This window comes from Pagrus pagrus (assembly GCF_965226575.1).
Source record: "Pagrus pagrus genome assembly, chromosome: 1".
NCBI lineage: Eukaryota > Metazoa > Chordata > Actinopteri > Spariformes > Sparidae > Pagrus > Pagrus pagrus.
In genome coordinates this window covers 23073539-23085960 of record NC_140185.1, presented here as the reverse complement: position 1 = coordinate 23085960, position 12422 = coordinate 23073539, and the positions used below count along the sequence as shown (strand labels likewise).

The following is a 12422-nucleotide window of genomic DNA, read 5'->3' as shown; positions in this document are numbered from 1 at the left end:
GTAATTGTTAAATCAGTCAGTTAAAATTAACATAACATAACTTCCACAGGTGCAGGTACTTACAGCTGTGTATGGTTGACTGCACATGCAGCTACATTTTCATACTGAAGGAATCAACATGTAAAACATTTCTATTTTATCTTTTACTATTTCATTTATGCTTTGTAATTTCAGGGTTTGCAGGTCCTTCAAGTCTTAAAAAGTCTTAAATTCAATGAGATAAATATTGGGTCTTTGTATTTGTGAGGTTTATTAACCACAAACATTTCATCAGACTTCATTTAATCATCTTTTAATTTCTTTTTGTCTAATTTCTGTGTGAAAATTCACATTTCTGATGTTACAAATCTTTAAATATACCGCTGGACCTAATGATATTTACTTTAGCCCTATAATGATAATAATAATAATAATAATTCATCTTCATTCATATAGCACCTTTCTTAACAAGGTTACAAAGTGCTCGTCCAAATAAAATCAAATGCTATACAGATTTAAAAGACAAGTAAGATAATGCAAAATACATAAACCCTTAGAAATGAAATACTGCAAAAGCTAAGTAAAAAAAAAAAAGCATGTGACAGGATTTTGCAGAAATACCACACCAAAGCAGAAACCGTGAGAGAAAACCAAGAAGAACGAGCTGCTACCTTAGGAATTTGAAGAAAAAAAACAAACGATTTTATAAACATTAGTTTCTAAAGGAGATTTAAAAAGTGGGTACAGAGATGTTGGCAGAATGTAGATTGCACTAACTCACTCTAATAATCATTTCCCTCCATAAAACCCACCTCTGCATTGGGACCACGTATATACTGCATACCTTAACTTGTAACAATATGATAAGAAGAAGATGATTGGTCCAAAAATCATCTTCATTTTTTTGAAGATTATCTTGAAAAGGTGTTAAAAAGCATTAAATTTAAGTGCCCATTCACTCACTTTTGAATACTGTTTGGGAAACGAGGAAAACATTTTGAAAAAAAAGCACAGCTTTTGGTTCTTTACTTGTGTTGTTTTGATTAAAATACAGCAACTCTCATTTGTTCAGTGGATGCTGCTTTTGTCTGCTAAAGCGTGACTGTCTCTTCTGTCGCAGGTGGTGACGAATAGGGACACCCAGGAGACGCTGCTATGTATGGCGTGTGTGTTTGAAGTCTCAAACAGCGAGCATGGCGCCCAGCATCATATCTACAGACTGGTAAAGGAATGAGAGGCTCCGAGCTTCCTCATCTCCCTCCCCACCGATCAATCCCCACTCCCTCCCCTTTTCATAGACTTACCAACCTCAAAACAAGTGGCAGTGCCTCTACCTGAAAGTCACACCTACAATGCTTTTTGGTCATCGGGTGAAGTCGGTTGTTATAAATTTGTTTTAATATAAAGTGTTTGTTATTTGACTGCAGCTGTGAATTGCGGTACAGTTGTTTTATGTTTAAATATGGGAATTCTTGTTTAAAATATGTTCTCCGTTGGGTATAAATGTGGCCGTTGTTAAAGAATTTACTCGATTGATTTGGTAAATGGAAATATGTATGTTGTCTCTTTCTGCTTCGTTATGTAGACTAAGAAAAAAAAAGAATGCTGCCTTTTCTATCAGCGGCCTGATGTGGTCTGTGTTAATTTGTTTGAGTGTGTTTTGTACGTCCGTACTTCATAATTTCGTGAGCATACACACCGTCGATATACAGACGTGCACCCACAGCCAATAGATTTTCCAAAGAAACAAAACTAACAACACTACAAAGACGGTAGTTGGAGGAGAGTAGTTGTTAATCTTGCAGAATTACTGCTATTTCTTTAAAACCAACCCAGCTTTCATTACTATATTTATCCCTGTTGAAGCACTCCAAGTCTTAGACACTAACAGAATTAATGCACTGTGAAAATAACTACAAACATTTTTGCATTTGCTCGACAAAAAGTCTTACCACATTGCTAAGCATTTCTGTCCTGCAAACGGGTCTTTCCTCTGTGACAGCTGACAGGAGGATAATTGGGTTTTAGACAGATGACTCTCATCTCGTCCAAAAGCACTTTGTTCCCCTTCCTGAGCTTGCCTTAGTGACGCTTACTTTCCCCCAGTTACATCTGTGGTTTCAGAATAGTAGTTTTAAAAATCCTAACACTATGAATCACTTGTAAACGGCATGCCTGGCTCAGTCCGCTGTGGCTTCGCCCCCCCCCGGAAGACTCGCCTAGAATAACTCCAAGCCAGAGTGTTGCTGCCTTTCACACTATGTTCACATGTTTCTGTGGCCTACACCGATCCCCCAGCCTTAAACATGTTATAGCTGTGTGAACTCCAAAAGATGCCACTAAAACTGTGATCTCTACACGGGAAGACTCTTTATACGTTTGTGTGAGAACTTCACAATATTATCTGCCAAAGGGTAGATGTACAGTGCCTTAGACTATACTCTAACGTTACCCTTTGTTTTCTGTGGATGAAACAGGCAAAAACAACTCGCATCTTACAAATCATGTTTCTTATAACTGGTACACTCCGAGGAATACAGTTGTTGTTGTTAAGTGGCAGTACACTTACGTGACATTAAGTTATAATAAGAGTTATAATACAGGTTATATTTTCTCTAACGCTGTAAGCCTTTTTCAAAGAGTGTACTATAAACACAGACTGACTGCCTTTCCTGTTGTAGAAGACCAAAAAAAATACAGAGATACAGTCAATCTTTTGTCATGTCCTGCATGGTAGCAAGGAAGTGCCTTTGGTTTTAAAATTTCCAGCTTCAAAAACATCAAACAAGAAATTACAATTTAAATGTTGCTAGACCAAAAAAAACGAGACATAAGTGAAACCAATCACCACATTGCCTTTGAGAAGGATTGTAATGTTGGCAGAGGACGGCTGGTTACTGGTAATAAATAACTAAATGATATATTCATTTTTATTTTGAAAATTGATTTCACAAATTTAATATTTGAAGGAAAGACTGAAAGACCTGCTGATAACGTACCGCTGCTGACTGCATGCAGGACTCACAGAAACACTGCAGCTGTCTGCTCCGTGCACACTTGCAGGTTCAAGTGTTTTTTGGGTTTTTTTGTGTTGTTTTTCTTCCCTCTTTCCCGCGACCACACGCTCGCACGATTTGAAAACCACAAACATCACACTTTCACAATGTTACCGTTGATGATGCAGCTGTGATGTCGGCGCAGCAGAGACCAACTTTTTTTTATCATTTATTATCTTTCAGGGCGGAAAGTGAAAGGTTATTTAATTCTAACAGTCGAAACTGTTTTAATGCGGTCACGTCTGAAACTGTTTGCGATGCCGTTTCAGAAACTAATTTTTCACAACTGCTAATGTGGACGAGGCCGTCAAGGTTAATACTTTTCACCACAAAGACCATAGCTATTCAAACATTTAATTATAATCATCTAAAGTATTTTAGCCGAAGAATCTCTAAATAATTGCAGACAATGTCTCTGGTGGATGCAGATAAAGTTCAATCATTCAGTATTTTGCCACAGTCCTGTGGACGCTGAGGCTTTCTTTATGTTTACCCTGTGTATCTGTTCACATTTATTGATTATTTAGTGAGGCGTTCCTGTTTTCTTATTGTACTTGTATACAGTTGTACTTGGTTTTGTGATGACATCATCTGTATATTGCAAGCCGAATAAGATGGTAATGATGTTGCTGCTGCACTGCTGGTACATTTTGACATGTCGTTTCAACACTACAACAGCAGGACTGATGCCTTCGCTGGCACGAATGTCTGGTGGACCATTCGAGGAGGAAATGGACACGTTAAAAAAAACAAACAAAAAAAAAACGTTGAGGAATCATGCTACAAACATATCAGCAGTTTAGCTCTTGTTATTTGTAATTATGTTGAAGAGTAGGTACTGGTACCTTTTTGTTTTATGACCATTTTTCAGATGGTGGCTTTAAAGTGACTTTTCACACAGCTCACATAGTTATCATACACACATTTTGGGTTTTGTGTGCAGACTTGTTTTTGTAAAAAGGTGCTTTGTACAAAATTATATCTTAGCTTTTTTCTTGGTACAGATGTGTGATATCTTTTCGTATCCCTGACAGTAAAAAAGTGTTGGAGCAAAGGAGAGAAAAGAGGCTCTGCGATGTTTCCGTGTTTCTGCATTATGGTCTTGTCTTTGCTCCGTAACATTATGATGCCTTCTTGATAATAGTAGATATTTTGTAGCTTTCTAGATACTTTGTATGTATGCAATATTGAAGTTAAATAAATCTGAAAAATATTGCCTCCTTTTGTTGTCGCTTCGAAATTTTTACCGAGCTGAAGTAGTAAGAAAGCAGTGCTCCGGACACGACTCTGTCGATTTAACTCTTTAACTGCAGAAACCTCAGATCAACAGTAGATGGAGCCTCTGGCTGGCTTTATAGTGTACTGCTAGTGTCACAGCTTCACATGTCAGGGAACATATTTAATGTACACCGCTGTAGTAACAGAAGCCGCCACAAGAGGGAGACATTGTTTAGTTTGAAAGTATCATGAGTCCCTTAACTTGTACATAATGACACCAGTAACCTGTAGTATAAACCGAGTGATTAAAAATACAGTCATATTAGCATCTTAAATCAAATCTTGTAGCAGAAATGAGATGATAAAAGTAATAAAAGGCCCAAACAATAATTACTCTGACCATCTAAACTACATGTATCAGAGGTTATTCATTTAAAAATGAAAATATTAGCTTATTTTCTTGCAGTGTTATTATCCATTATCCATTTTATTTTGGTTGTTGATTGACAGCCAAGCGTCAGGTAGTTTGGGAATGATATCAGCTGCAATTTTTATACAGGAAAATTGTGACTGAAACCACACTGCTAGTTCACATCCTGCAGAAAGACTTTAGGTGTTGATTATATATATGAAACACTACCCAACATAAAGTTCAATAGAAAGTGGTTCCACCATTCAAGAAAATCTGATTAGTTCTTGGAGTATGCAGCACCACCACGTGGCCGCTTAAAAAGCTCTTCACACTTTCATTAACACCTCCTGAGCTGTGAGGGGTATCAGCAAAAGTGTAGTTCTTGGTTCTTCAGTAGTTCAACACCATCTTTCATGTGTACACACGTGTGTGTCTGATCTGACAGATTATGATGGCATTTTAGGAGGTGCCACAACAACAGAATACCTTTAATTGGCCGTAACTCTGTCTGACTTTTGAATATTGTCATTTATTTTCCCCTCAAAATGTCAGAATGATTATCTCAGTCCATGGTTGAATGATGACTGTTGATGATGAGTGAAGAATGAAAATGTTTTATTTTAATTATCACATTAGTCGACAAACGTTTCCCACCTATCCCACAGTTTTTCAATCATTAAAGCTACAAAGAACTTATTATTGGTGGATGTCGGTGGCCCCGGGGACAAAAACATTACCACCGCCTCCTGCAATAAAAATTGATCTGGCTGGTGTGTGCCTTCGTTTTGGAAGCAATAAAAACATCATGGCAACATATCTCAAGTGATATTTTTCTGTTTTCAACAGCTGTTTGCGGGATGCATGACGGTGAGGTAATGTATCTGTGAAACAAAGTTAACTTTGTCTTGGTGCCACCAGACTACAGAGCAGCGTCTCTCCTCAGACTGTGAGACTCCTCAATTCATCCTGATAAAAAAAAGATGACTTATCCAGCAGCATACGTCAGAGTCTGACCTGGTGACAGACGCTAAGAAAAAACATAATGATTATACAGAAATAGCCAGTTTACCTGCTGATGGTCTCGTATACTTATGTAGGTCATTACGGAGACTGTTAAACCAGATACAAACTCCTTGTAGTGTGTTTAACTACGAAGGAGGAAGCAACTAATAAAACTGATCCAAATTCAATTTTAAAGACAGATCAGCATGAGCACATCAGTAAATTGTTCTTTGTTTATTTTCCTACTTAAATCATATTCATTCACCTTAGTTTCGCTTCATATTCTTGACCATTTCTGTCATTTTTGGGTGAACTTATCCTTTAAAAACAAGATCTATCATGTATTTTAGCACCACAGGATGCACGTCCAAAAACTGGCAGACATCTTTTACCACGAGTTTCGATAAATGTATCAGATGTTTATTGTTGTGTCTCTGGGTTTAAGTGCCTCCTGTGAGGACAGATCCAGCAGCAGAGACAACCGAAACTCCAGATAAAGTCTGTCTGTAGGCCCGTCTCAGACAGAAGTGAGCAGCAGTTTGCTCTCTTGCTTGATCAAAGTTCACAAGTTCAAGACTCGCCAAGGCTGAAATCAGTCAGTGAGAAGATAAAGGCTAATAAACTCAAAGCCAACAGGGTCCAAGTGATGAATTAGTCCTCGACATAGCGTTTCAAAAAAGACATCACTTGACTTTAAGCATCAAGGACAGACACAGTCTCAGCTGACACTCGTACACATTCAGTTCAGACTCAGCCGCTCTCCTTTAGTGCTGCAGCACAGTGTTTGGAGCCCTCCTCGCTGTAAACCTTTAAATCATATCAACAAAAGTGAAGGTGAAGAAAAAAAAGAATCAACTGAAGCTGATCACTTGACTCTGCCACGCAACCTCAGTGACTCTCTCTTCTTTCTTCTTCTGTGTGAGTCTGAATGACAGTTTTCATTATTTGAAAGTGTTTCACTGTTGATATTTCACTGCATCAACACCACCGGCTGCATCAGATCACAAGATTCAGCGATCAAGTCCTGACCTGTAAGGAGTTGATGTGGCGATTTAATTTTCCATAACTAACTAAAATCTTTCTCACTCCTCTCTGAACCTTTGCTGAACACGTATTGCAAATTACAATCATGTTGTCACCAGTGTTGGGTGGAGCAGGACACCTCTGGCTCTCAGTCTACACTGTGTGGCTCTACCCAGGTGCAGCACAACAACAACATGCTGCACCTCTAACTCTTCTCCTTGTTTATTGACAGACTGCAAACCAACTTCAGAGGAACATGCTGCCACTTGAGCACATGAATGCTGAGCTTGTTAAGTCAACAAAAGCAATTTGGCTTCATATTATTGGCTCCATTTATCGGCTATAATTTCACCGCTACCAGTATAAAGCTGATGTGACAAATTTCCCGATACTGGGCCCAATATGGGGCCCACTAGTCACAGTAACACCCAGAGTTAGATATAAATTCTGCTACCAGTCCGTATCAACCCAACCAGTATCATATAACCAGTATCAGTTTCTTTTTTCCCCCCAAATGTTTTGTTTTCCCATTATTTTGTTTGTTTGTTTGTTTGTTTGTTTTCACACTCACCTTAACTTGCGTACCTTTGACCGTTTCATTAGAAACTAGTGGATACAGCCACAACAGCATCACACAGGACACATCCAACACACCTCAGAATGTAACGTGTGATTAATACGGCACTGAAATCCATACATGTGTGTAACTAAAGTACATTTACTCAAGTTACTTTTGAGGTACTTGTACTCGAGTATTTTTTTCCCTTCATTTTCTGCTACTTTATACTCCACCACAGCTTTTGATAACTGAAGTTACTTTGCAGATTTCATGCTGCATCAGAGCCAAAGGGTCGACCCATACAGTATGTACACACACACACACGTTACTACGTAAGTACCATTTATTTCCGGAAAATTACTTTTGATACTCATCTGTACTTAATGTCAGATACTTTAAGACTTTTACTAAACTAATCACATGGGTGAAGGATGTTGGGACATGGGTGCATATATGCACGTGCATGCATATGCAGTAAAAGTCAAAGGAAATGTGTTACATTATTGTTGGGGACCAAAAATATTCACAAAACCCAAAATAAAAACTCAGATATGTCAGAGAATAAGTATATTTTAGCTCGATATCTTTACTTTTATTTCACTTTTGGGTACTTCTTTCAACACTGCTGACATCATCCTGGCTCCAGCGGCTCCTCTCACACACATGACAAACTGAAGTCCTGTTTACTGACACTTGCTGATGGGGGTCATGTGATCACAGGGCAGCAAAATGTTTCCTTGCCTCAGAAAAGCGCTCAGAGGGACACATGGAGCTGCAGACGCGTCTGGGACGCAGCGCGCAGGCACACAGAGGACATGAGTGTGGACGCGTGCGGATTTAAAACTACTTTAAGAAGGACTTGTTGTGATTTTTTTTAATTGATGAGAGGTAAAGTTTAGCAGACACTCATGATGGAGTCGGAGGAGGGTAAGATTTCAGTGTGGGTCTGCCGAGAGGAGAAGCTCATCTTCGGCTTGTCGAAGCGCACAACCTGCGCTGATGTGATCAAGGTGCTTCTGGAGGACCAGAACTCGCAGCTCGGCCTCTCCACAGGACAGTCTTACTGCCTGGTGGAGAAATGGAGAGGTTTCGAGAGGATTTTACCGAACAGAACCAAAGTGCTGCGTCTGTGGGTGGCGTGGGGAGAGGAGCAGAGGAACGTGAAGTTCGTGTTGGTGAAGAGCGACGCGTCTCTGGCGAACCACGGAGCCCGGAGCGCGGAGGCGCGCGTTGTGCTCAGCAAACACAGCCCCTGTGTCACCACGGGCACCGCGCGCCCTCCCATGGGTGCCATCTCACCTGAGAAACATCGTCGGATTGTTCGGAAAGCTTTCAGAAAGTTGGAGAAGATCAACAAGAGGAAGAGGGCGCAGAAAGACGCGTCGTCGGCGGAGAGGATGGAAACTCTGGCTCACCTGGTGATCTCTCAGGACCACACCATCCGCCAGCAGATCCAGAGGATTACAGAGCTGGACGCAGAGATCGAAAGGTGCGAGGCGAAGGTGCATCTGGACAGGATGAGAAGACACGGGATTAACTATGTGCAGGACACGTATTTAGTGGAGGCTGCAGCTTCCAGCCGAGAGGCGGACAAACTGTGCTCGGCTCAGACTCTCGCCAAGTTTGAGGAGTATGCGCGACAGTGCGAGGAGGTGGTGAGACTGGAAGAGGAGCTGTGGCAGCAGGAGGCCCTCATAGACACCATCGGGACGCAGGTGCAGGAGGAGCTGAACCACCGCTGGATGGAGCGGAGGACGGAGGAGCTGCGGAGCAGAGACGCAGCAGGAGACACGGCAGCATCGGAAAACGAGCTGCTTTTGGAAGGAGAGAGGCTCAGGACGCAGCTAGATGCGAGTTTGTACATCGGCCTGCGCCTCAACACGGATTTAGAAGCAATTAGGAGCGATTTAGAGCTGACCCAGGAGATTTGTGTGGCGAGGGAGAAGGAGATGAGGGATTTGCTGGAGAAAGTGAACACTTTGGACATACAGGAAAGGACGGAGGGATGTTGCCACGGGGAGGATGTTAAGACGGGGATGATGAGCACTTTGGAGAGGAAGAGCGAGTGGGTGGAGCAGGCCAGGGGTCTGTCGAAGACCCACAGTGGGAACGACGACGACTCAGACACTGGCTTAAGTTCTCTGCACAGTCAGGACTCAGACAGCCAGCCGGTGTGGGAGTCACTGGTTTAGGATTGGATCTGACTGTTAATCATTTTTTAAAGAACTGCTACACTCTCAGGGATTATTAGGACTCTGAAGCAACTGAAAACACACTTTATTTCAACATGGATGACAGAAAACTGAGCTTATCTTTGTGTGGCATCATAATAATCCCCACATGTTCCCATATTTTTATAACGTCCCTTTTAAAACTGGTTCAAGAGCTCAAAAAGAAAGTTGTTTCAACACAAAATTAAAACAGTTCCTGAAGCTCGTTTGTTTCTCTTTTCTTCCACATAACTGAAAAGTGAATCTGAAACCCTGTGTGCATGTTTGAGTCAGGACTGCAGCGTGATAGCACATCACTTCCACAACCGCTGCCGTGCTAATCCACACCTCAGAGACAGCTGCAGCCAAAAAAACAAGTCAAAGGTCTCTGGATTACTCTGTGAGCAACATCTCAGCTTTCACCGAGTGATAAAGAAAACCTCTTTGCTGTGAATCACAGAGTCATAATAAGAATATCTGCAGTCAAAGCAGGCACAAAGCTCATGTTGGAGGTCTACTTTCTGGACTAAACACAGATGATAAGTTACATTTTATACAGACACACAGTGTGTAATGGCTCTGTGGGGTTTGGGACAGTAGCACACAAGCCTCCACATTTTATCCATCAGCTGCGTAAATAAAAATGGATGTGGTAAAGGCCAGTTCAGCTCTGTGACGTCTCATGAATCCTTGCTCAGTCTATAAATGGTAACAGGGAGGACAGCTTTGGTGGTGGGGTGGAAACCAAATCTGCAAATCCACAAAGTGTCGGGAACAACTCTTACGCAAAGACAATTTTCATGTCAGCTTTATGTGTTTACAATCAATCACTTTACTGTACTGAGATTACTTTGCCTTTAAAGACACAGTGATGTAATCTGCAGACTGTAAATCTGTGAGGTCAAGACGAATTTCTTCCCTTCGCTCTTCACTCCCTACTACTCCCGCAACCAATCAGCACTGTTCGTGGTATATTTGAAACTGTCTTGATCTTCCTGAGCTGTGATAAACTCTCTTTCCTGCAGCATTAGTGATTCTGTTTGACAGCCAAGACTGTCGACTCAGCCTCATGCTGATGGAAAGTCAGGTGATGTTTCGTAGTCAACAAAACGCTTCTGGAGCTTCACAGCGAAACAGCTTTGCATCATTCTGCTGAACAACTGAAGTAGATGGGGACTGTTTTAAAAAGTGAAAGTGCAATTGACAAAAAAAAAATCATAACATGGCTCCACACAGACTGTCTGGCCTCATCCGAGGCTCCAAAATTGATTTGACAAGACACTATTTACACCCTCTTCAGACAAGGTGTGCGTTACAATGAAGATCTCAGCTTAAAAGTGGTTGTAAATAATATCATTTTCTCGGGACACTGGAGACTTGAATTACACCAGACGAGCCATATGGACCTATTTTATGTTAAAAAGTCTCATCTACTTCAGTTGTTTAGGAGAAAGCTGCAGCTCTGTCTTGCTGTGAAGCTTCAGAAATGTTTTGTGGACTACAACCTGACTTTCCATCGCCGTGAGGCTGAGAAGATAATGACTGAATTTTCATTTTTGGGGTGAACTTGTCCTTTAAGGCTTCAGCATTCTTCAGCAGTCATTATGGAAACGACACCGTGGCCCAAGTGAATATTATTATCCTCACGTTGATCACCAAAGATGCACTGATTAGACATGACACTGGCCGGTTACGTTCGTTCTGTCACAGCTCTCAGTGCCACAGCACGAGCTGACCTCATGTTACTTCACATTAAAACGATTCCAGTGAGCTGACTGGGGTGTACAGATGAAAGTGTGGGGGAAAGAGAGCACTGCTATGGGATCAATACTTGTGTCAAAAGATATCCTTATTAAAGTATCAATAGAATCAAAGACGGAAACGCTTCCCTTGTTGCCTCCTTCTTAAAAAGTTCAAACCACAGCCATACTTTTGTAATCACTGCTGCATACGCACACGTTACAGTCTAACACAGGCTGTCCAAGATGTCTGGCAGCATTGTTGTGTGATGTTTGTGAGCATAAGCATACTGTAGTGCTCGACTGTGTAACAAAAGCTTTACATAAACTGGTTTACTCCAAATAATTGTAAATTCAGTTTGCAAGAGACCTACATGTTTACATAAATATATATTAGTGTCATTTCTAGTCAAACACATTTTATCACACTTAAAATGAGACACAAACACCCAAACGCCCAAAATCACAATCACATTGCTTCACTGGGCTTTACAATGTGTACAGTGAAGGACATCCTCTGTCCTTAGACCCACGATTCGAGTGAGGAAAAACCTGCAGGGGACGGAAGAAACCTCAGGACGAAGCCACGGAGGAGGCATCCCTCTCTCAGGACGGACAGACATGCAACAGATGTCGCATGTACAGAACAGAACAACAAAATCACAATTTACAAATTGCATTGACAGAATATCTGATACAAGTGATATAATATATGTAAAGTGTGTGGATCCAGGAGGACGACTGAGCAGGCTGAGGCATCGCCAAGTGGTGCCGGAGTCACACGACCTCCTCTCCACCCTGGTGACCTGGAGGAGGGCAGGTCACGCAAGATAATTAGCAGTAAAATAGAGAAGATCGGAGTGAAGAGGTATCAAATTTTCCAGAAATACAGATGTAAGGAGATAGTAAAACAGAGGAGAGAGGGAATGATCCAGCAGAGCCCAGGGTGTGACGATCCAGATCCGTCAATATGTGAGGCAGCGGGAGCCAGGAGAGGTAGATGGTCCTAGGGGCCCGTGGTCCATCAGGAGGGAGCCTGAATGAAAAGAGGAGGAGGAGGAAGCTATAGAGAGTGAGAGAGTGACACAGCTTGCAGCTCGTGGGGACAGAAAACAAAAACAAAAGTTAGAGAAATGCAATGTTAATCAGAATAAACAGATTGTTTCTCGTCGGCAGGACAATGTGAATTGTAATACTGTAGGTAACGGTGTAATATGATCAGAT

The 12422-nt window shown here is 41.4% G+C and overlaps 2 protein-coding genes across 6 annotated transcripts in view; both read left to right on the top strand.

The window, feature by feature from the left end:
* Positions 1-4255, top strand: part of tead1b (TEA domain family member 1b) — a 52416-nt gene extending 48161 nt beyond the window's left edge. For all 5 annotated transcript variants that reach the window (XM_084348781.1, XM_084348779.1, XM_084348778.1 and 2 more), the window contains one exon: positions 1100-4255. In XM_084348781.1, the coding sequence (XP_084204907.1) occupies positions 1100-1213 (114 nt within the window). In that variant the 3' untranslated portion in view covers positions 1214-4255. The remainder of the gene's footprint in view (positions 1-1099) is intronic.
* A 3784-nt stretch (positions 4256-8039) lies between these two features.
* rassf10b (Ras association domain family member 10b) lies at positions 8040-10597 on the top strand. Its single transcript, XM_084347168.1, has one exon. The coding sequence runs from the start codon at positions 8158-8160 to the stop codon at positions 9439-9441; it is 1284 nt and encodes a 427-aa protein (XP_084203294.1). The 5' UTR covers positions 8040-8157; the 3' UTR covers positions 9442-10597.
* Positions 10598-12422: the final 1825 nt, after the last annotated feature.

Bases quoted from the DNA above. Each gene is read 5' to 3' on its own strand.
- rassf10b (XM_084347168.1), top strand. From the start codon at position 8,158: ATGATGGAGTCGGAGGAGGGTAAGATTTCAGTGTGGGTCTGCCGAGAG.